Source organism: Zosterops lateralis (assembly GCF_965231275.1).
Source record: "Zosterops lateralis genome assembly, chromosome: 6".
Lineage (NCBI taxonomy): Eukaryota > Metazoa > Chordata > Aves > Passeriformes > Zosteropidae > Zosterops > Zosterops lateralis.
In genome coordinates this window covers 46304910-46328775 of record NC_139761.1, presented here as the reverse complement: position 1 = coordinate 46328775, position 23866 = coordinate 46304910, and the positions used below count along the sequence as shown (strand labels likewise).

Genomic DNA, 23866 nt, shown 5'->3' with positions numbered 1-23866 from the left:
TTGTACTGAAGACCCACTGGAAATTTAGAGTTCAGTCTTTGCTTAATAGTTACCAAGCATACTCTGGAAGTATTGCATCCACGTAGTGTTGATTTTAGTGCTTGCTGCATCCCTGATTTTCTGACTTTACCTTTCCTTGCTCAGTTATCTTATCTTTGGCATGAAAGTCATTAATGCAGACCAGTTTCTTTTGCAAAGGCCTTTTAACTATATATATTCTGTAATTAAGCTGACATTTTCAGCTGTTATCACACGCTAAAGCTGTAGCTGTTATTCTTCTTGTACTATACAAGATGGCTTTGTCTAGAAAAAACGAATTTGTTCTCTTACTCGCTCAAGATAAGCTTGCAGAGCGGAGGTGTTTGACACTGCGGCTTTGGTGGAGGTGTGGTTATAGCTGGTGGTATTGGTATTCCATGGCACGACTTGTTGTTGTCAACAATCCAGTGATGAGCCATTTGGGGACAGGAGGAAATGATTTTACCACTTGGTAAGCGGCATTCATCTTCTTTGTTGTTTGTACATGTTCCTAGAAGAGACAATCTGGGTAAGTCTCATAAGCCATATCAGAGATGCCCAATACATTCCTGGGCTGATACGTTTAGGTGTGATGTTCTCATGAAATGCATATTTTGCCCTGCTTCAGAGGGAGCACTTTCTCTATTATATGAACTTTAGGTTATGGGAAAACAAACAGATGTAAAACCCCAGCCCCAAAGAAATATTGAGCTTCTGACATCCTACAGAAGTTGAAGAGCAGAACTGTAGTAATTTCCATTTACTGCTGTTTAAAAATTTCTGTCAATTGTAAGACTGCACAGCCAGAGAGTGAGTGAGCATAACCAAGGTAGGGGTGGGGAAAGAGGACTGCCTCCAATCTTTGCATCCCTCTTACCACATTGTCCTTCAGTGTTGTTGCCAAATTTGCTGTATGGGAGCTTCACAGAGAAAATCAGACCACTAAAGGTGATGACAGCACCAATTTCTTCTATTTCAACAATCATGTTGATGCCAAGATTGGAGAAAGAAATGCCATCTTTTTTGAAGCCTGGTTGGACAATCTTTTTGTTGAAGTACATCTGAATGGAGGGTTAAGAAAACAAAACAAAACACCAAGTCAGAATAAGCACTGCTTTTGCCTGATTGTTTTAAAATATATATTTTCTAATCTTCATAATTATGCATAACTTCATATTGTTGTTCATCACATCCAATGCCCATTGGCATCCTAATGACAGAATATATTTGCATTGATATCTTGGCTTGCATTGCTATATTGCTGAAATGTGATAATAATCTAAGTGGCTTCTACATACTGCATTTGTGCTGATTGTATGCTAATACACAGTATTCTATGCATATATATCCAAGTATATATATTTTCATTGTATCCCTCATGATTATGTGTATTGGAAACATTTTTCATATAAAAATGACTGATAGTTTTCTTTAGCTACAGAAATATCTGTGCCATAATAATCACACCATCTCTATATTACCTAGTAATTGACATCAGAAGAATTGTCTAAATTCAAAATGAAGTCAGACACCCTTAGTGCCAGTTTTATGTAGTAGTGATCATATTTATTTGTTAAACTTTTCAATTTGTAGCCCGTATCTTATATGAGCTAATAAAGGCAAACATATTTTCCTAATAGTTTTTTGTCAGAAGTTATTCTGCAACTCTCTTCTCACTGAATTGGGCTAAAGCATGAGTTAAAATTGTCAGTTACTGTTTTCTTTCACAGGAAATCACTGGAACCAACATGTGTTTTCTGACTGAGAATTTGGCAGGGCACTCTAAGGTGAGAGTACCTATTCACACAAACTTTTCTCCCTCTCTATAGATTCTCTAATCAACTAGTAGATTCTCCAGTGTAAGAGTAGGACTATCTTTTCATTGGTTTGCAAACACTACTTTGGATCATGAAGGTGAGTGATGGTCTAAGTAACCCTTTTTCTTTAGCTGTACCTTTCTTCACAGTAGGAAATTGAAGGGGGAATCACGTCAGGGCTGTTTGGTGCCTGAAGTTCCATGATAGAAGTCATCCAGCAGATAAGAGATACATATTCATCTTCCCCCCAAGAAAAGACTCCTGCTTGCAATTTGCATTGTGTTTCTTCAAAATGTGTTTGTTTACATAAGTGTATGGCACAATATACCAGTTTTCATGAAATATGAATTTTGTTCTTCAAACACTGTTTGCATCCAGTGCAGTCCTGGATGTTCTCAGCATCATGTGCAATACTTTTTTTTCCCCCCTAGTGATACCCTCTGCCCTGATCACCTCCATGATGTGATATTTGAACAGACTATCTCAGAACAGCATCAGTAAGCCCTATCAAAACTATTTCTTTTTTGCAAAAATAAAAAAAAATATTTACCACGTTGGTCATCACACCATTCATGAGTTGACGAGTCAGCACCACTTCTGCAGATTTGTAGAAAATAATAATAGATTTAGGGCAGGAGAGTCCATCTTTCGCATCACAGTAATAATTGTCAATGTAAACACGGAAGTTGTCATATCTAGGAACAATCTGTTTCACCAGGACGTAAGTGCAGTTTTCAAGGAAGGTATAATAGGTTCCATCAAAAGTAATGTAATGAGGATCACCCCATCCACTACACACACCTGGTACAGAAAAAATATACGTAAAATTAGGATGAGAATTTATGCAGAAGAAAATTTAAAAACTGAAGAGAGAGCAATTTATAGAGCAAGCTTATGAAACTAAAACACCCATATAATCTGTGTAAAGATTGGCGCTTTTTTTTTTTTTCCCAAAAATGTTATTCCTGAATCTATTGGCGCTTACATTGACACTCATATCGGTAACAGCATCCATTTTCATCAGGTACCAGCAAAGGTGGATATTTGTTTGCGCAGGTAATTTCCTTTACAGGTGGGCAGTACGTTGGTACTACGTCTATATCATTGTCTCCTTTACAGATGACTTCTGTACAATTGGATAATTTGAATCTTTCTCCAGGCTGCAAAATGAAGAAAGTTTTCGTAACAAAACTCTGCAAACAGATATAACCTTTAACCCTCTTTTTAGATTTATCCTATAATATTTCTAGTAATGGTGGTGTTGGAAACAAAACTAGTATGTGTTACTTCTCTTGAATTTCTGTTATTAGTGATTTTTTTAGTGGGAACTAGTGGTATTCAAAATTTTGACCATGATATGAGGGATAGAAAATGCTTACTTTTCTAAATCTAGAAAAAAGACTAAAATAAAAACCTTCACTGATAATAAAAAGTTGTCAATATTCCTCTGGGTTAATTTTCTTAATGCTAAAAAGGGGTGGGAAGCTTAACTACAGTTGTTTCTTCTGCATAAGGGGCTCTTCTAGGGCTTGGGGGACACATTGGGTTACAGGAACTGACTTCCTCTATTGTATGTATAGAGTACTTCAATGACAACAGAGAACATAACAATAAAATAAGTTTAAGAAGTATAGATAAAGGGGCGGGAGAAGAGAAACAGATGCAAGCCTTTACTGCAGCTTAAATAATTCCATTTAAGGAAAAAATAAGATCCATTAGAAAACTCCTTCTATGATGTCAGTGAGAAGATAGCTTACATACACAATGCACCAAAGAGGTTTACTAAAAAAAAGCAACAAAAAAAAGAGAGAATATTGTAACTTGTGTTACCAGTATTAAAAACTAAAATTCGGAAAAAGGAAAATTTGAATATTATCCCCAATATATTGCCCATCATTAGAAAAATAATTAAGACAACCAGCACATGTAGGGTTTAAAGACTACAAACTATTCCCATCTGGTAAAACCCAAAAATATGATTACAAAAGTCAAAGAATAACACAGAAATTACGCACTTTCAATGGAGGATATAGAGGGGAAACGCAACCATGAACAGCAACACTTGAAGAGGTAGGAGGAAGAGGAGCTGATGTTGTTACTGTTGACCATGCTGAGGAAGTAGGGGCTGGTGAAGTACTGACATTACAATGCACAGCGTGTCGTTCAATATCACACGTTGGGGTACAGATGGCATAAAATCTACATCCCACACTATCCACTCTGTTGTAAATCAAGTCACCTAACAAGAAAAAAAAAAAAAAAAAAAGAATTATTAAAAAAACCCAAAAAACTATTAAAGAAAAAAGGAATTTGAAAAAAACAAAAAGGTTCATAAGAAAAAAGGAACAAAATCCAAAAAAAAAACCACAAGAAGAAAAATTGGAAAGAAAATTAACAGACTATGAAATCACGTAAACTAACCAGGTGAAAAAATAGAATCGCCAATCTTGCAGAAACACGGTGTAGTTGAAACGTGAGGCGGAGAAGTAGTAAAGAAAGGTTCACTTCGGGTAATAACAGGGAATGTACTGGTGGTGGGGCTGGGCGTGGTCGTGGGAATTGAGCAGTTGTAGTTGGGGGTGCAGCAGAGCACGCGGATCTTGTAGTTGAGGCACATCTTGAATTTGCCCGTCTGGTCCTCGTTCTTGCACACCAGTCCAAAGTGGACGTCGCACTGCACGACCTGTCCCAGCTGCTGGATGGCTACGTCGGGGTAGTCCTCCGCCCGGCACTCGATCTGCTTTGGCTGCCGGCAGACTCGCTTGCCGGCGGCGCGGATGTGCTGGTAGGTTTCAAAGTCTCCCTGGCTGGGCCCCGAGGAGGGGAAGTCAACGTCAAACCATTCGCTCCAGGCGCAGATTTCGGGTTCACAGGGGGTGGTGGACGTGGTGGAGGGGGATGTGGTAGACGGCGTGGGGAGGGTGGTGCTGGTGGGAGTGCTGACTTCCGTGGAGGTGGGAGTGCTGGTGCGGATGATGTAGGGCACGGTGGAGGTGGAGGTGGTGACTGGGGTGGAGGACGGGATCGGTGTGCTCGGGGTGCTGGTGGTGGGGCTGGGCATAAACGTGGGGATTGAGCAGTTGTAGTTGGGGGTGCAGCAGAGCACGCGGATCTTGTAGTTGAGGCACATCTTGAATTTGCCCGTCTGGTCCTCGTTCTTGCACACCAGTCCAAAGTGGACGTCGCACTGCACGACCTGTCCCAGCTGCTGGATGGCTACGTCGGGGTAGTCCTCCGCCCGGCACTCGATCTGCTTTGGCTGCCGGCAGACTCGCTTGCCGGCGGCGCGGATGTGCTGGTAGGTTTCAAAGTCTCCCTGGCTGGGCCCCGAGGAGGGGAAGTCAACGTCAAACCATTCGCTCCAGGCGCAGATTTCGGGTTCACAGGGGGTGGTGGACGTGGTGGAGGGGGATGTGGTAGACGGCGTGGGGAGGGTGGTGCTGGTTGTGCTGACTTCCGTGGAGGTGGGAGTGCTGGTGCGGATGATGTAGGGCACGGTGGAGGTGGAGGTGGTGACTGGGGTGGAGGACGGGATCGGTGTGCTCGGGGTGCTGGTGGTGGGGCTGGGCATAAACGTGGGGATTGAGCAGTTGTAGTTGGGGGTGCAGCAGAGCACGCGGATCTTGTAGTTGAGGCACATCTTGAATTTGCCCGTCTGGTCCTCGTTCTTGCACACCAGTCCAAAGTGGACGTCGCACTGCACGACCTGTCCCAGCTGCTGGATGGCTACGTCGGGGTAGTCCTCCGCCCGGCACTCGATCTGCTTTGGCTGCCGGCAGACTCGCTTGCCGGCGGCGCGGATGTGCTGGTAGGTTTCAAAGTCTCCCTGGCTGGGCCCCGAGGAGGGGAAGTCAACGTCAAACCATTCGCTCCAGGCGCAGATTTCGGGTTCACAGGGGGTGGTGGACGTGGTGGAGGGGGATGTGGTAGACGGCGTGGGGAGGGTGGTGCTGGTTGTGCTGACTTCCGTGGAGGTGGGAGTGCTGGTGTGGATGATGTAGGGCACGGTGGAGGTGGAGGTGGTGACTGGGGTGGAGGACGGGATCGGTGTGCTCGGGGTGCTGGTGGTGGGGCTGGGCATAAATGTGGGGATTGAGCAGTTGTAGTTGGGGGTGCAGCAGAGCACGCGGATTTTGTAGTTGAGGCACATCTTGAATTTGCCCGTCTGGTCCTCGTTCTTGCACACCAGTCCAAAGTGGACGTCGCACTGCACGACCTGTCCCAGCTGCTGGATGGCTACGTCGGGGTAGTCCTCCGCCCGGCACTCGATCTGCTTTGGCTGCCGGCAGACTCGCTTGCCGGCGGCGCGGATGTGCTGGTAGGTTTCAAAGTCTCCCTGGCTGGGCCCCGAGGAGGGGAAGTCAACGTCAAACCATTCGCTCCAGGCGCAGATTTCGGGTTCACAGGGGGTGGTGGACGTGGTGGAGGGGGATGTGGTAGACGGCGTGGGGAGGGTGGTGCTGGTGGTGCTGGTGGGAGTGCTGACTTCCGTGGAGGTGGGAGTGCTGGTGCGGATGATGTAGGGCACGGTGGAGGTGGAGGTGGTGACTGGGGTGGAGGACGGGATCGGTGTGCTCGGGGTGCTGGTGGTGGGGCTGGGCATAAACGTGGGGATTGAGCAGTTGTAGTTGGGGGTGCAGCAGAGCACGCGGATCTTGTAGTTGAGGCACATCTTGAATTTGCCCGTCTGGTCCTCGTTCTTGCACACCAGTCCAAAGTGGACGTCGCACTGCACGACCTGTCCCAGCTGCTGGATGGCTACGTCGGGGTAGTCCTCCGCCCGGCACTCGATCTGCTTTGGCTGCCGGCAGACTCGCTTGCCGGCGGCGCGGATGTGCTGGTAGGTTTCAAAGTCTCCCTGGCTGGGCCCCGAGGAGGGGAAGTCAACGTCAAACCATTCGCTCCAGGCGCAGATTTCGGGTTCACAGGGGGTGGTGGACGTGGTGGAGGGGGATGTGGTAGACGGCGTGGGGAGGGTGGTGCTGGTGGTGCTGGTGGGAGTGCTGACTTCCGTGGAGGTGGGAGTGCTGGTGCGGATGATGTAGGGCACGGTGGAGGTGGTGACTGGGGTGGAGGACGGGATCGGTGTGCTCGGGGTGCTGGTGGTGGGGCTGGGCATAAACGTGGGGATTGAGCAGTTGTAGTTGGGGGTGCAGCAGAGCACGCGGATCTTGTAGTTGAGGCACATCTTGAATTTGCCCGTCTGGTCCTCGTTCTTGCACACCAGTCCAAAGTGGACGTCGCACTGCACGACCTGTCCCAGCTGCTGGATGGCTACGTCGGGGTAGTCCTCCGCCCGGCACTCGATCTGCTTTGGCTGCCGGCAGACTCGCTTGCCGGCGGCGCGGATGTGCTGGTAGGTTTCAAAGTCTCCCTGGCTGGGCCCCGAGGAGGGGAAGTCAACGTCAAACCATTCGCTCCAGGCGCAGATTTCGGGTTCACAGGGGGTGGTGGACGTGGTGGAGGGGGATGTGGTAGACGGCGTGGGGAGGGTGGTGCTGGTTGTGCTGACTTCCGTGGAGGTGGGAGTGCTGGTGCGGATGATGTAGGGCACGGTGGAGGTGGAGGTGGTGACTGGGGTGGAGGACGGGATCGGTGTGCTCGGGGTGCTGGTGGTGGGGCTGGGCATAAACGTGGGGATTGAGCAGTTGTAGTTGGGGGTGCAGCAGAGCACGCGGATCTTGTAGTTGAGGCACATCTTGAATTTGCCCGTCTGGTCCTCGTTCTTGCACACCAGTCCAAAGTGGACGTCGCACTGCACGACCTGTCCCAGCTGCTGGATGGCTACGTCGGGGTAGTCCTCCGCCCGGCACTCGATCTGCTTTGGCTGCCGGCAGACTCGCTTGCCGGCGGCGCGGATGTGCTGGTAGGTTTCAAAGTCTCCCTGGCTGGGCCCCAAGGAGGGGAAGTCAACGTCAAACCATTCGCTCCAGGCGCAGATTTCGGGTTCACAGGGGGTGGTGGACGTGGTGGAGGGGGATGTGGTAGATGGCGTGGGGAGGGTGGTGCTGGTTGTGCTGGTGGGAGTGCTGACTTCCGTGGAGGTGGGAGTGCTGGTGCGGATGATGTAGGGCACGGTGGAGGTGGAGGTGGTGACTGGGGTGGAGGACGGGATCGGTGTGCTCGGGGTGCTGGTGGTGGGGCTGGGCATAAACGTGGGGATTGAGCAGTTGTAGTTGGGGGTGCAGCAGAGCACGCGGATCTTGTAGTTGAGGCACATCTTGAATTTGCCCGTCTGGTCCTCGTTCTTGCACACCAGTCCAAAGTGGACGTCGCACTGCACGACCTGTCCCAGCTGCTGGATGGCTACGTCGGGGTAGTCCTCCGCCCGGCACTCGATCTGCTTTGGCTGCCGGCAGACTCGCTTGCCGGCGGCGCGGATGTGCTGGTAGGTTTCAAAGTCTCCCTGGCTGGGCCCCGAGGAGGGGAAGTCAACGTCAAACCATTCGCTCCAGGCGCAGATTTCGGGTTCACAGGGGGTGGTGGACGTGGTGGAGGGGGATGTGGTAGACGGCGTGGGGAGGGTGGTGCTGGTGGTGCTGGTGGGAGTGCTGACTTCCGTGGAGGTGGGAGTGCTGGTGCGGATGATGTAGGGCACGGTGGAGGTGGAGGTGGTGACTGGGGTGGAGGACGGGATCGGTGTGCTCGGGGTGCTGGTGGTGGGGCTGGGCATAAACGTGGGGATTGAGCAGTTGTAGTTGGGGGTGCAGCAGAGCACACGGATCTTGTAGTTGAGGCACATCTTGAATTTGCCCGTCTGGTCCTCGTTCTTGCACACCAGTCCAAAGTGGACGTCGCACTGCACGACCTGTCCCAGCTGCTGGATGGCTACGTCGGGGTAGTCCTCCGCCCGGCACTCGATCTGCTTTGGCTGCCGGCAGACTCGCTTGCCGGCGGCGCGGATGTGCTGGTAGGTTTCAAAGTCTCCCTGGCTGGGCCCCGAGGAGGGGAAGTCAACGTCAAACCATTCGCTCCAGGCGCAGATTTCGGGTTCACAGGGGGTGGTGGACGTGGTGGAGGGGGATGTGGTAGATGGCGTGGGGAGGGTGGTGCTGGTTGTGCTGGTGGGAGTGCTGACTTCCGTGGAGGTGGGAGTGCTGGTGCGGATGATGTAGGGCACGGTGGAGGTGGAGGTGGTGACTGGGGTGGAGGACGGGATCGGTGTGCTCGGGGTGCTGGTGGTGGGGCTGGGCATAAACGTGGGGATTGAGCAGTTGTAGTTGGGGGTGCAGCAGAGCACGCGGATCTTGTAGTTGAGGCACATCTTGAATTTGCCCGTCTGGTCCTCGTTCTTGCACACCAGTCCAAAGTGGACGTCGCACTGCACGACCTGTCCCAGCTGCTGGATGGCTACGTCGGGGTAGTCCTCCGCCCGGCACTCGATCTGCTTTGGCTGCCGGCAGACTCGCTTGCCGGCGGCGCGGATGTGCTGGTAGGTTTCAAAGTCTCCCTGGCTGGGCCCCGAGGAGGGGAAGTCAACGTCAAACCATTCGCTCCAGGCGCAGATTTCGGGTTCACAGGGGGTGGTGGACGTGGTGGAGGGGGATGTGGTAGACGGCGTGGGGAGGGTGGTGCTGGTTGTGCTGACTTCCGTGGAGGTGGGAGTGCTGGTGCGGATGATGTAGGGCACGGTGGAGGTGGAGGTGGTGACTGGGGTGGAGGACGGGATCGGTGTGCTCGGGGTGCTGGTGGTGGGGCTGGGCATAAACGTGGGGATTGAGCAGTTGTAGTTGGGGGTGCAGCAGAGCACGCGGATCTTGTAGTTGAGGCACATCTTGAATTTGCCCGTCTGGTCCTCGTTCTTGCACACCAGTCCAAAGTGGACGTCGCACTGCACGACCTGTCCCAGCTGCTGGATGGCTACGTCGGGGTAGTCCTCCGCCCGGCACTCGATCTGCTTTGGCTGCCGGCAGACTCGCTTGCCGGCGGCGCGGATGTGCTGGTAGGTTTCAAAGTCTCCCTGGCTGGGCCCCGAGGAGGGGAAGTCAACGTCAAACCATTCGCTCCAGGCGCAGATTTCGGGTTCACAGGGGGTGGTGGACGTGGTGGAGGGGGATGTGGTAGATGGCGTGGGGAGGGTGGTGCTGGTTGTGCTGGTGGGAGTGCTGACTTCCGTGGAGGTGGGAGTGCTGGTGCGGATGATGTAGGGCACGGTGGAGGTGGAGGTGGTGACTGGGGTGGAGGACGGGATCGGTGTGCTCGGGGTGCTGGTGGTGGGGCTGGGCATAAACGTGGGGATTGAGCAGTTGTAGTTGGGGGTGCAGCAGAGCACGCGGATCTTGTAGTTGAGGCACATCTTGAATTTGCCCGTCTGGTCCTCGTTCTTGCACACCAGTCCAAAGTGGACGTCGCACTGCACGACCTGTCCCAGCTGCTGGATGGCTACGTCGGGGTAGTCCTCCGCCCGGCACTCGATCTGCTTTGGCTGCCGGCAGACTCGCTTGCCGGCGGCGCGGATGTGCTGGTAGGTTTCAAAGTCTCCCTGGCTGGGCCCCGAGGAGGGGAAGTCAACGTCAAACCATTCGCTCCAGGCGCAGATTTCGGGTTCACAGGGGGTGGTGGACGTGGTGGAGGGGGATGTGGTAGACGGCGTGGGGAGGGTGGTGCTGGTGGTGCTGGTGGGAGTGCTGACTTCCGTGGAGGTGGGAGTGCTGGTGCGGATGATGTAGGGCACGGTGGAGGTGGAGGTGGTGACTGGGGTGGAGGACGGGATCGGTGTGCTCGGGGTGCTGGTGGTGGGGCTGGGCATAAACGTGGGGATTGAGCAGTTGTAGTTGGGGGTGCAGCAGAGCACACGGATCTTGTAGTTGAGGCACATCTTGAATTTGCCCGTCTGGTCCTCGTTCTTGCACACCAGTCCAAAGTGGACGTCGCACTGCACGACCTGTCCCAGCTGCTGGATGGCTACGTCGGGGTAGTCCTCCGCCCGGCACTCGATCTGCTTTGGCTGCCGGCAGACTCGCTTGCCGGCGGCGCGGATGTGCTGGTAGGTTTCAAAGTCTCCCTGGCTGGGCCCCGAGGAGGGGAAGTCAACGTCAAACCATTCGCTCCAGGCGCAGATTTCGGGTTCACAGGGGGTGGTGGACGTGGTGGAGGGGGATGTGGTAGATGGCGTGGGGAGGGTGGTGCTGGTTGTGCTGGTGGGAGTGCTGACTTCCGTGGAGGTGGGAGTGCTGGTGCGGATGATGTAGGGCACGGTGGAGGTGGAGGTGGTGACTGGGGTGGAGGACGGGATCGGTGTGCTCGGGGTGCTGGTGGTGGGGCTGGGCATAAACGTGGGGATTGAGCAGTTGTAGTTGGGGGTGCAGCAGAGCACGCGGATCTTGTAGTTGAGGCACATCTTGAATTTGCCCGTCTGGTCCTCGTTCTTGCACACCAGTCCAAAGTGGACGTCGCACTGCACGACCTGTCCCAGCTGCTGGATGGCTACGTCGGGGTAGTCCTCCGCCCGGCACTCGATCTGCTTTGGCTGCCGGCAGACTCGCTTGCCGGCGGCGCGGATGTGCTGGTAGGTTTCAAAGTCTCCCTGGCTGGGCCCCGAGGAGGGGAAGTCAACGTCAAACCATTCGCTCCAGGCGCAGATTTCGGGTTCACAGGGGGTGGTGGACGTGGTGGAGGGGGATGTGGTAGACGGCGTGGGGAGGGTGGTGCTGGTGGTGCTGGTGGGAGTGCTGACTTCCGTGGAGGTGGGAGTGCTGGTGCGGATGATGTAGGGCACGGTGGAGGTGGAGGTGGTGACTGGGGTGGAGGACGGGATCGGTGTGCTCGGGGTGCTGGTGGTGGGGCTGGGCATAAACGTGGGGATTGAGCAGTTGTAGTTGGGGGTGCAGCAGAGCACGCGGATCTTGTAGTTGAGGCACATCTTGAATTTGCCCGTCTGGTCCTCGTTCTTGCACACCAGTCCAAAGTGGACGTCGCACTGCACGACCTGTCCCAGCTGCTGGATGGCTACGTCGGGGTAGTCCTCCGCCCGGCACTCGATCTGCTTTGGCTGCCGGCAGACTCGCTTGCCGGCGGCGCGGATGTGCTGGTAGGTTTCAAAGTCTCCCTGGCTGGGCCCCGAGGAGGGGAAGTCAACGTCAAACCATTCGCTCCAGGCGCAGATTTCGGGTTCACAGGGGGTGGTGGACGTGGTGGAGGGGGATGTGGTAGACGGCGTGGGGAGGGTGGTGCTGGTTGTGCTGGTGGGAGTGCTGACTTCCGTGGAGGTGGGAGTGCTGGTGCGGATGATGTAGGGCACGGTGGAGGTGGAGGTGGTGACTGGGGTGGAGGACGGGATCGGTGTGCTCGGGGTGCTGGTGGTGGGGCTGGGCATAAACGTGGGGATTGAGCAGTTGTAGTTGGGGGTGCAGCAGAGCACGCGGATCTTGTAGTTGAGGCACATCTTGAATTTGCCCGTCTGGTCCTCGTTCTTGCACACCAGTCCAAAGTGGACGTCGCACTGCACGACCTGTCCCAGCTGCTGGATGGCTACGTCGGGGTAGTCCTCCGCCCGGCACTCGATCTGCTTTGGCTGCCGGCAGACTCGCTTGCCGGCGGCACGGATGTGCTGGTAGGTTTCAAAGTCTCCCTGGCTGGGCCCCGAGGAGGGGAAGTCAACGTCAAACCATTCGCTCCAGGCGCAGATTTCGGGTTCACAGGGGGTGGTGGACGTGGTGGAGGGGGATGTGGTAGACGGCGTGGGGAGGGTGGTGCTGGTTGTGCTGACTTCCGTGGAGGTGGGAGTGCTGGTGCGGATGATGTAGGGCACGGTGGAGGTGGAGGTGGTGACTGGGGTGGAGGACGGGATCGGTGTGCTCGGGGTGCTGGTGGTGGGGCTGGGCATAAACGTGGGGATTGAGCAGTTGTAGTTGGGGGTGCAGCAGAGCACGCGGATCTTGTAGTTGAGGCACATCTTGAATTTGCCCGTCTGGTCCTCGTTCTTGCACACCAGTCCAAAGTGGACGTCGCACTGCACGACCTGTCCCAGCTGCTGGATGGCTACGTCGGGGTAGTCCTCCGCCCGGCACTCGATCTGCTTTGGCTGCCGGCAGACTCGCTTGCCGGCGGCGCGGATGTGCTGGTAGGTTTCAAAGTCTCCCTGGCTGGGCCCCGAGGAGGGGAAGTCAACGTCAAACCATTCGCTCCAGGCGCAGATTTCGGGTTCACAGGGGGTGGTGGACGTGGTGGAGGGGGATGTGGTAGACGGCGTGGGGAGGGTGGTGCTGGTTGTGCTGGTGGGAGTGCTGACTTCCGTGGAGGTGGGAGTGCTGGTGCGGATGATGTAGGGCACGGTGGAGGTGGAGGTGGTGACTGGGGTGGAGGACGGGATCGGTGTGCTCGGGGTGCTGGTGGTGGGGCTGGGCATAAACGTGGGGATTGAGCAGTTGTAGTTGGGGGTGCAGCAGAGCACGCGGATCTTGTAGTTGAGGCACATCTTGAATTTGCCCGTCTGGTCCTCGTTCTTGCACACCAGTCCAAAGTGGACGTCGCACTGCACGACCTGTCCCAGCTGCTGGATGGCTACGTCGGGGTAGTCCTCCGCCCGGCACTCGATCTGCTTTGGCTGCCGGCAGACTCGCTTGCCGGCGGCGCGGATGTGCTGGTAGGTTTCAAAGTCTCCCTGGCTGGGCCCCGAGGAGGGGAAGTCAACGTCAAACCATTCGCTCCAGGCGCAGATTTCGGGTTCACAGGGGGTGGTGGACGTGGTGGAGGGGGATGTGGTAGACGGCGTGGGGAGGGTGGTGCTGGTTGTGCTGGTGGGAGTGCTGACTTCCGTGGAGGTGGGAGTGCTGGTGCGGATGATGTAGGGCACGGTGGAGGTGGAGGTGGTGACTGGGGTGGAGGACGGGATCGGTGTGCTCGGGGTGCTGGTGGTGGGGCTGGGCATAAACGTGGGGATTGAGCAGTTGTAGTTGGGGGTGCAGCAGAGCACGCGGATCTTGTAGTTGAGGCACATCTTGAATTTGCCCGTCTGGTCCTCGTTCTTGCACACCAGTCCAAAGTGGACGTCGCACTGCACGACCTGTCCCAGCTGCTGGATGGCTACGTCGGGGTAGTCCTCCGCCCGGCACTCGATCTGCTTTGGCTGCCGGCAGACTCGCTTGCCGGCGGCGCGGATGTGCTGGTAGGTTTCAAAGTCTCCCTGGCTGGGCCCCGAGGAGGGGAAGTCAACGTCAAACCATTCGCTCCAGGCGCAGATTTCGGGTTCACAGGGGGTGGTGGACGTGGTGGAGGGGGATGTGGTAGACGGCGTGGGGAGGGTGGTGCTGGTTGTGCTGACTTCCGTGGAGGTGGGAGTGCTGGTGCGGATGATGTAGGGCACGGTGGAGGTGGAGGTGGTGACTGGGGTGGAGGACGGGATCGGTGTGCTCGGGGTGCTGGTGGTGGGGCTGGGCATAAACGTGGGGATTGAGCAGTTGTAGTTGGGGGTGCAGCAGAGCACGCGGATCTTGTAGTTGAGGCACATCTTGAATTTGCCCGTCTGGTCCTCGTTCTTGCACACCAGTCCAAAGTGGACGTCGCACTGCACGACCTGTCCCAGCTGCTGGATGGCTACGTCGGGGTAGTCCTCCGCCCGGCACTCGATCTGCTTTGGCTGCCGGCAGACTCGCTTGCCGGCGGCGCGGATGTGCTGGTAGGTTTCAAAGTCTCCCTGGCTGGGCCCCGAGGAGGGGAAGTCAACGTCAAACCATTCGCTCCAGGCGCAGATTTCGGGTTCACAGGGGGTGGTGGACGTGGTGGAGGGGGATGTGGTAGACGGCGTGGGGAGGGTGGTGCTGGTTGTGCTGGTGGGAGTGCTGACTTCCGTGGAGGTGGGAGTGCTGGTGCGGATGATGTAGGGCACGGTGGAGGTGGAGGTGGTGACTGGGGTGGAGGACGGGATCGGTGTGCTCGGGGTGCTGGTGGTGGGGCTGGGCATAAACGTGGGGATTGAGCAGTTGTAGTTGGGGGTGCAGCAGAGCACACGGATCTTGTAGTTGAGGCACATCTTGAATTTGCCCGTCTGGTCCTCGTTCTTGCACACCAGTCCAAAGTGGACGTCGCACTGCACGACCTGTCCCAGCTGCTGGATGGCTACGTCGGGGTAGTCCTCCGCCCGGCACTCGATCTGCTTTGGCTGCCGGCAGACTCGCTTGCCGGCGGCGCGGATGTGCTGGTAGGTTTCAAAGTCTCCCTGGCTGGGCCCCGAGGAGGGGAAGTCAACGTCAAACCATTCGCTCCAGGCGCAGATTTCGGGTTCACAGGGGGTGGTGGACGTGGTGGAGGGGGATGTGGTAGACGGCGTGGGGAGGGTGGTGCTGGTTGTGCTGGTGGGAGTGCTGACTTCCGTGGAGGTGGGAGTGCTGGTGCGGATGATGTAGGGCACGGTGGAGGTGGAGGTGGTGACTGGGGTGGAGGACGGGATCGGTGTGCTCGGGGTGCTGGTGGTGGGGCTGGGCATAAACGTGGGGATTGAGCAGTTGTAGTTGGGGGTGCAGCAGAGCACACGGATCTTGTAGTTGAGGCACATCTTGAATTTGCCCGTCTGGTCCTCGTTCTTGCACACCAGTCCAAAGTGGACGTCGCACTGCACGACCTGTCCCAGCTGCTGGATGGCTACGTCGGGGTAGTCCTCCGCCCGGCACTCGATCTGCTTTGGCTGCCGGCAGACTCGCTTGCCGGCGGCGCGGATGTGCTGGTAGGTTTCAAAGTCTCCCTGGCTGGGCCCCGAGGAGGGGAAGTCAACGTCAAACCATTCGCTCCAGGCGCAGATTTCGGGTTCACAGGGGGTGGTGGACGTGGTGGAGGGGGATGTGGTAGACGGCGTGGGGAGGGTGGTGCTGGTTGTGCTGGTGGGAGTGCTGACTTCCGTGGAGGTGGGAGTGCTGGTGCGGATGATGTAGGGCACGGTGGAGGTGGAGGTGGTGACTGGGGTGGAGGACGGGATCGGTGTGCTCGGGGTGCTGGTGGTGGGGCTGGGCATAAACGTGGGGATTGAGCAGTTGTAGTTGGGGGTGCAGCAGAGCACGCGGATCTTGTAGTTGAGGCACATCTTGAATTTGCCCGTCTGGTCCTCGTTCTTGCACACCAGTCCAAAGTGGACGTCGCACTGCACGACCTGTCCCAGCTGCTGGATGGCTACGTCGGGGTAGTCCTCCGCCCGGCACTCGATCTGCTTTGGCTGCCGGCAGACTCGCTTGCCGGCGGCGCGGATGTGCTGGTAGGTTTCAAAGTCTCCCTGGCTGGGCCCCGAGGAGGGGAAGTCAACGTCAAACCATTCGCTCCAGGCGCAGATTTCGGGTTCACAGGGGGTGGTGGACGTGGTGGAGGGGGATGTGGTAGACGGCGTGGGGAGGGTGGTGCTGGTTGTGCTGACTTCCGTGGAGGTGGGAGTGCTGGTGCGGATGATGTAGGGCACGGTGGAGGTGGAGGTGGTGACTGGGGTGGAGGACGGGATCGGTGTGCTCGGGGTGCTGGTGGTGGGGCTGGGCATAAACGTGGGGATTGAGCAGTTGTAGTTGGGGGTGCAGCAGAGCACGCGGATCTTGTAGTTGAGGCACATCTTGAATTTGCCCGTCTGGTCCTCGTTCTTGCACACCAGTCCAAAGTGGACGTCGCACTGCACGACCTGTCCCAGCTGCTGGATGGCTACGTCGGGGTAGTCCTCCGCCCGGCACTCGATCTGCTTTGGCTGCCGGCAGACTCGCTTGCCGGCGGCGCGGATGTGCTGGTAGGTTTCAAAGTCTCCCTGACTGGGCCCCGAGGAGGGGAAGTCAACGTCAAACCATTCGCTCCAGGCGCAGATTTCAGGTTCACAGGGGGTAGTTGAATGTGTTGTAGGGCTTGTTTGTGGTTTCCTAGTTGGTTTTGATGTTATTCTGGTGTGTATGTAGTCTGTTTTTGGAGGAACTGTGTATTCTGTTGTTGTCTTGTGTCTTGTTTGTAAGCTTGGAGTTGTTGATCTTGTTTTTGGTGTACTTGAGAAATATGTTTCTGTACTCAGGCTTTCAGTAGTAGTTTCACACTGTACTGGTATATTTATGCAGCATTTAAACCTTACTTCATAATTATAGCAGATCGGTGGCAGTTGATCTTTATTGTAGCATTTCAACCCTTCTTCTTTGTTACAAGTTATGTGTTGCTCTAGTAGCGGATATGGCGTGTCAGGAAACCGCACTGCTCTACATTCCACATCCTTTCTATTTTCGCAGACTCTGTATCCTTTATTTTTTATGTTCTGAATGGTATCAAAATCTCCATCATTGTAACCTGACCCTGGATAACTGACATCATACCATCTTGACCAGTAACATTTTTCTTTGAAACAAAGAGGAATTGTTGAAGGGGATGTGGTGACAGGTGTTGTCATTTTAGTTGTGGTTGGTGTTTCTTCAGTAGTTGAAGGTGCGAATGTTGTACTTTCCGGAGTTGTAGTAACTGAATACATTGTTTCAGTAGATGTTTCTCTCGGAGTTGTAGTTGCAACCGGGGTTGATGTACTGAAAGGCGTCGTGGAAGAGCATGGTACAAAAACACAGCAGAAGATTCTGATTTCATAGTTGTTGCACATTGTTGAAATTTGATCCTTGTTGTAACATATGAGCCCTTGTGTTGTACTGCATTCTACTTTTTGGCCAAGGTCTTTCAGTGGTATATCAGGGAACTTTTCTGCTCTGCATTCAACCGCCTTTGGGGCTTTACAGACTGCATAACCTTTTGCTCGTAACTCATCAAAAGTTTCAAAATCTCCCCCATCATAGCCAGGAGTTTGTAGACTCCCATCATACCATTCTGACCATTCACAGACTTCATGAACACATACTGATGTAGTTGGTGACACTGTAAAAGAGAAAGAGACCAAGAAATTAAGAATGAATTCCTATAGATACTATCTTTTGTTATTTTAAATAGGCTAACAATTTTCCTAATATCGTTTTTCTTGCATTAGCCTCCCGTACTGCATCACTTCATTATACATATAACTTTATATATTTTAGAACAGAAAATCCATTACCCAGCAATTTCATGTAGTAACACGCTTGGAACTGTAACTTCCCAAGAGAATACTAAATATGTGTTACTAGGTGGTGAAATAAGGCTCAGGTCTAATTTATACATTGTGGGGAAAAAAAATAAATCTCACTTGTTTTGCATTTGGTTGAGTGTATTTGCTTGTTGTCTATCTTGCTTCACTATATACTAGTCTCTCTGTGATGTATTGAAATCAGTGGAAAAAGTATGGTTTAGTGTATGCATTGAGATCCATAGCTACTTCTTTCTTCCAAATAATTTGACTCCTCCCTGCATTGTTATTGCTCCTCCATTTCAAGCATTTTGTATTTTAGCTACATTAGCTACATCCATCCCTACATTTTGTATTTTAGCTCTCATCTTAAGAAACCCTTTAGTGGTTGGAGAGCTTTTGTAGATGAACTCTCATTATGAAATAGATGGAAAACAGCTGAATTCCAGCAATGCTAATATTTTCTGTAATTTCAAAACTTATATATTTTATACAGAATACTGATTTCATAAAACAGCATATGCCTAGAGTAACTAGAGATTACCAACCTGAGGAATGCTGTACTGGAATTCTAAAAACCAAAGTTCCATTATCTCAGTGCTGATATCTAAGCAATCCACTTTGTACCGTAAAATATATTTTTCACATTGAACAGGAGAATACACTCTTATAGGCTACAAAGGATGTACCTGTGGAAGTAGTGGCAGGTGGTGTAGAGCTGAAGTGAAATGTCGTTGCTGTTGTGGGTGTTGTTGAGGTTCGACATTCATGGATAAACCTTTGAAGCGTTCCGTTGGGACCACAGGTAGCAACAATACACCATCCTGTGCCATCTGTAGTGTTGTAGACCACATCCTTGTAGTTGTATTTCTGCCCCTCATAAATGCAGACACATTCTGTGGATTAAAACAGGATGTTATTCTTTGCTATCTAAAACACAGAGTACGCTAAATGGGTCATATTAATATGGAAACAACTTCATCAACTTACCATGTTCATCATAGCTACATTTTTTGCCATGAATTGTGCATTCGCTGAAAAAGAAAATAACATATTATGCATGTGGATATACTGGTTTGTGACATCATTTTTTTTTGTTTTTATTTTTCTTTTATCAATCCTTTGTTATTCATTGTGTGTTTAAATGTAAAATGACTGTATCTGCACTGAGTTAGATAGTCAGTTCTGCTGTACAAATTCAGGCTAGGTATCTTCACAAGTTCTCTGGCAAGAAAGGTAGCTCTTCTTTGAGCCAGCATATAAAACATGCAGCATCCCCGCCAGTACTTTTGGGAACAGGACAAAAGATGTGAGATGGGTGATTTGAAATACTGTTATCTCTCCAATAGGCCTATTTATTTTTTGGAAGGGAAAAGCACAGTAAATGTATCATTTACATTTAAAAGGATATATATAAAGGATTGCTACCATGGACATTGAGGGAGTATACCCAGTGAATTTACATTGAGCTTCCAAAATATGCAAAAAGAATTCTGGTTTTAAGTGAAATTTATCTGTTATGAACTGAATCTTGATGTATTTCTTTCCAGGGCCTAAGGACATCTATATGCTGAATAAACTGAAATTTAGATATGTATTTAATGGGTTAGGTTTATTGCTATTAATGGCCTAGATGATATAGGCAAAGGCATCTATGAAGTGCAAAACGTGCCAAGGAAGTTGGTTTAGCTCCAAGGGACTTTGCCTTAAGATTTTTGCAATTCAGATTGCACTGCTTACCATATTTAAGCATAGCTACTGTAAAGGTATCTTAACACAACTGCTTCACAATTGGTTTTGCTAGCTCTGTACTTAAGCCTTGCAAAGGCTTAGCAACACTTGCCACCGGTAATGCTAGAGAGTATGTGCTGACTCTTGTAACTTTGGAAGTATCAGTGCAATAACAGAAACAAACACTAAACAATGTAGATGAGTTGGCTGCTAACTTGTAATGAATTTAGGTATATCATGTTAAAAATTCTCAGATTCTTCCCTAACTAAAATTATTTTAGCTTGTTTTCATTTAATAATTATGACAGTAACTTAAAAGGACTTTAATTATTAATCTCTCAATGATAAAATGTTTCACTATATTATCATTTAATTTCCTGGGAAGAAAATTAGACATTTTTCAGCCTCTGACTGGCCTAGTTCTGTTGGTAAATAACAAATTTAATGTGTGGTAATTATATTCCACAATTTTAAACTCTATTTTAATTTTTTTTCTAATCCTACCATGATTCACAATTCTGCTTTGAAGGCATCTCCATTCCTGGTTTGTAATTTTTTCCATCTTCATAACAACCACAATTAGAAACACAGGTCATGGTTTCCTCATCAAAATAGGGCTTATTCTTTGGACATTGTGGATAGCAGCCTGCAATGAAAAGAGTCAAATTGACACTAGGCCTTCCATAAATATAAGTAACTCTGCACTCATATTTGCTCTTCCCAAAATGTCCCACACAGTAAGGGGAATTTCAGACCCTCCTACTACTATTCCTTTGATTGCACATTATGCTTTGGAGTATTTTGTCCTCATCTTCACTCCAAACAAGTACATAATCCATTAGGGAATACAATACTAATTGGAAAATCTCTTCTACTAATTTCTAATGCAAACATGTCATACATTGAATAATACAGATTTTGTTCACCATACTGCATTTTAGCCTTTCAAGTAGAATGCATAATCATGTTTACCTTCCAAACCCCTCATCTCATGAAGGCATTTTCCACTTGGATTATTGCAGGTCTTCATACAAGGTGCTCCACATGGCTTGTAGTGCCACTCACATTCCCCTTGTGGGTTATAGTAATCACAGAACAGAGCTAGAAGAAGAAATATCAGAAAAATATCTTTGATGTTTTAGCTCTATACTGTTTCAGTTTTTCTAGGTAAAAATCCAGTGGGATCAGCATAATCACATAGGTGGTAAACCATATTTTCTCTTATTGCTAACACATTACAATTGTTATATTTCTAAAACCTTTTTACACCAATAAATATATACATCACAGAACAGAGTAACACGTTAAACATGAAAAATCAGTTGACTGAAACACTGATCTTAGCTAGCATGCACTAATGTTTATTTACATGGAGCCTGATGTAGACAGGTGGCAGTGTAATAAAATATCATATTTCACCAGTAGTGTATCATGATTGTCTAATTAACTTGACACTAATCACACCACTTGTAAAATTATTACCTGTGGTTTCATTTTACTAAGATAGATTGTCTTCTATTGATTTACCTAACTGCTTTGTTGGGGTTTTTAGGTGGTTTTCGGGTTTTGTTTGTTTTTTAAGAATACAGCTGAACCTCTTAGAAATACAATTTTATCCTTCCTTTTTTGTTCTACTCTGTTTCCTTTTTTCTCTCCTTCTGTTTTCCTTCCCTCTGAACGCCTTAAAAAAGTAGTGAGTTGAAACTCACGACAAATGGATGGGGTTCTCCACGATATGCAGATGTCCAGCTCATTACATGCTTGAGCATAGGCAGCTACTGCTGTGCAGAAACATTCACAGTCTCCTCCAGTGTCACAGGCACAAGCATCATCCACACATGCTTGGTAATATTCATTTGGTTCAACCTGATGAAGAAAACATTCAAGTTTTCATGCCCTTGTCCTCTTTGCACTGTCCTAAAATAGCTGAATAAGGTATCTGAAACTCACATCTCTGTATGTGAGAAAGCTAAGAGAGGAATAAATGATGAGAATGCTTTGAAAAAAATCAAGGGGAAAACATAGAATTTTCTCTTGAAAAAGCTATTGCTAGTAAGGTGCAATATTAAGAACTGTTTGATGTTGAAGACAGTTGCAAGATACTGGTGATTACTACAAGTTAGCACAAAGTCATATATATCAGGTGGCTGATATTTATCTTAGTCGAAAATAACATGATTAGAAAATAAAACATATCTTGAGATTTATCTATTGTTCCTTCTGTGAAAAACAAACAGACTAACCAAAACAAACTATTTATTTCGTGTTCTTGCTCAACAGAAAAGCTGAGAAAAGTGAAAATATTTCTGTGCAGTCTCTCTATGCAGGAACTTGGTCTAACTTCACTTTGTCAAGCATGACAAGGTGTATTTCAGAGTACTTTTTTATCTATTTCACATAAAAATGGATGGAATAATTTTGTCAAAAATTTAAGACTAAATTTTTTGTCTTACCTGTGAGTGACACTTTGCAAACACTTCACTGGTAATGATGCTGCATTGCTTCTGTGCCCAGGCTTTCCTGTATGGGTTTGCAGTGCATGGATCCTGTGTACGATTGGCATTTGGGCAGCTAGAAGACACTTTCCAGCTATTGGCAAACTCCAGCACATTTCCCACCACGGACTGACTGCGAGTAGTGAAGTCATTATTTCCATTGCCATCATAGTTTCCACAAAGCCCACAGACATGGCCCTGCATCAGGATAAACAGACAAAGTGATAAGGATCAGTAAGGTACAATTTCTTAGTATCTGTGAGTAACAGACCTCAGGATGACTCTTATGTAAGCATCTTATTTAAGGTTATTAATTCCTATTTAGTAACAGTGTTGGACATTTTCATAAAACACTTTTCATTAAGAGATGTCTCTAACCTGTTGTTAGGAAGAAGGAGTAGATTGACGGATTTTGTTCTAGAGTACTGAGCTATTTAGTTTTAGCTGATCCTAAATATGTCTCTTCAGTGAGGATTTTTCATGAAGAAAGCTACTGATAAAGTGGCTGTTATGCCATTGCTGAATAATCTAATTCAAGGATAATGCATAGTAAACAATTAAGGTCAACATAACAAGGATAAGATGTGACTTCTGCTCTTTTGGTTGCAGTCTCCTGGTTCACAGCCTAAATTTCCACCCTCTGTCTTTGAGAAAGATATGAATATGTTACAGAATTCATTTTATTCATGTTTTCACTTTCAAAATATACCTGAAAGCTGGGACTAAGTTTGATGAATATACTGGTTTTCTTGTCCCACATGAGTATCAGACCAACAGTAGTATCAACCACCATGTAGATACCCATGGAACGGATTTGGAATGGCATTTTTCCTCCAGGTGTCCTCTGGATGACATCAGAGTGTCCATCACTGAGTACCAGCTCATAGTTCTAAGACAGGAGAAGAAAAAGTTAGAGGCCAATTTTAACAGTTGCTTATTTTGTAGCTTTGTATATTTATAGTAACATCTTGAAATAATATTATCATCAAAAGGATCCTATTCAACAACCTCATGTTATGAAATTTCTCTGTAGATTTCCCTCCTTAGCTTTCTAGAGCAGAGAGCAGAAATTTTAGTGACATCTTTCATTATCTTAGAGGCCACTTCTCCTATGCAGTCTATCTGGGACAGCTTGTTCCATCCTTCTGACACAACTTAAAGAAAATACTTACACCCAGGAAAACTTTGATAGACTTAGAGCAGGTAGTTCCTGTAGTGCCACATGGAATGTTCTCAGTGATGACTCTGAAGGTTCCCTGATTCACAGCTTGTTGACCACCACAGTAGTTCTGAAACAGGAGAATTATATTCACTGTAAACTATCATATATGTTCAAGGCTCTAGGAAAGGTACTTAGAGCAAAAATCTTGGCAGGACTCTCTTACCTGGGCCAGAACATATTCACAGTCTCCTTCAAAATCAAAGCGTTTGCCATCAAAGGTGGTATAATGCCCATCTCCATAAACAGAACATGTTTCCAGGCAGGGTTCCTCAGAGCATTGCCATTTTCTGTTTCTACATGTGCTACACAGGAGAAAAAGCACTCCAAATGTAAAAACTAGACACACACTATAAATATAAATGCATTTCTGTATTTTAAAATGTGTTAAGATTCTAATGAAAAAAATAAGGTTTGCTTATTCTCAATAATGCAGCATAGCCCAAGACTAATGGAAATTATCTGAAGACTGTGTGACAATACTAATTATCAGCATTAGAAAACACCAATTCTTTCACATTTCTAGATCCTGTTGAATCTAATGAAATGGAAGGATTTCCGTGGAAGAAAAAGATTTTTTTGATTTGAATTAATATGATAT

The 23866-nt window shown here is 49.6% G+C and overlaps 1 protein-coding gene across 1 annotated transcript in view; it reads right to left on the bottom strand.

Moving 5' to 3' along the window:
- Positions 1–23866, bottom strand: part of LOC310910163 (mucin-5AC-like) — a 49588-nt gene that overhangs the window by 8446 nt on the left and 17276 nt on the right. The window contains exons 22-36 of the mRNA XM_083862620.1: positions 23432–23570; positions 23219–23335; positions 22756–22935; positions 22005–22244; positions 21261–21417; positions 20524–20652; positions 20056–20197; positions 18811–18854; positions 18510–18716; positions 4257–17636; positions 3851–4074; positions 2821–2995; positions 2386–2636; positions 896–1079; positions 331–529 (exon numbers count right to left, since the gene is read on the bottom strand). Of these exons, the coding sequence (XP_083718746.1) occupies positions 331–529; positions 896–1079; positions 2386–2636; positions 2821–2995; positions 3851–4074; positions 4257–17636; positions 18510–18716; positions 18811–18854; positions 20056–20197; positions 20524–20652; positions 21261–21417; positions 22005–22244; positions 22756–22935; positions 23219–23335; positions 23432–23570 (15768 nt within the window). The remainder of the gene's footprint in view (positions 1–330; positions 530–895; positions 1080–2385; positions 2637–2820; positions 2996–3850; positions 4075–4256; positions 17637–18509; positions 18717–18810; positions 18855–20055; positions 20198–20523; positions 20653–21260; positions 21418–22004; positions 22245–22755; positions 22936–23218; positions 23336–23431; positions 23571–23866) is intronic.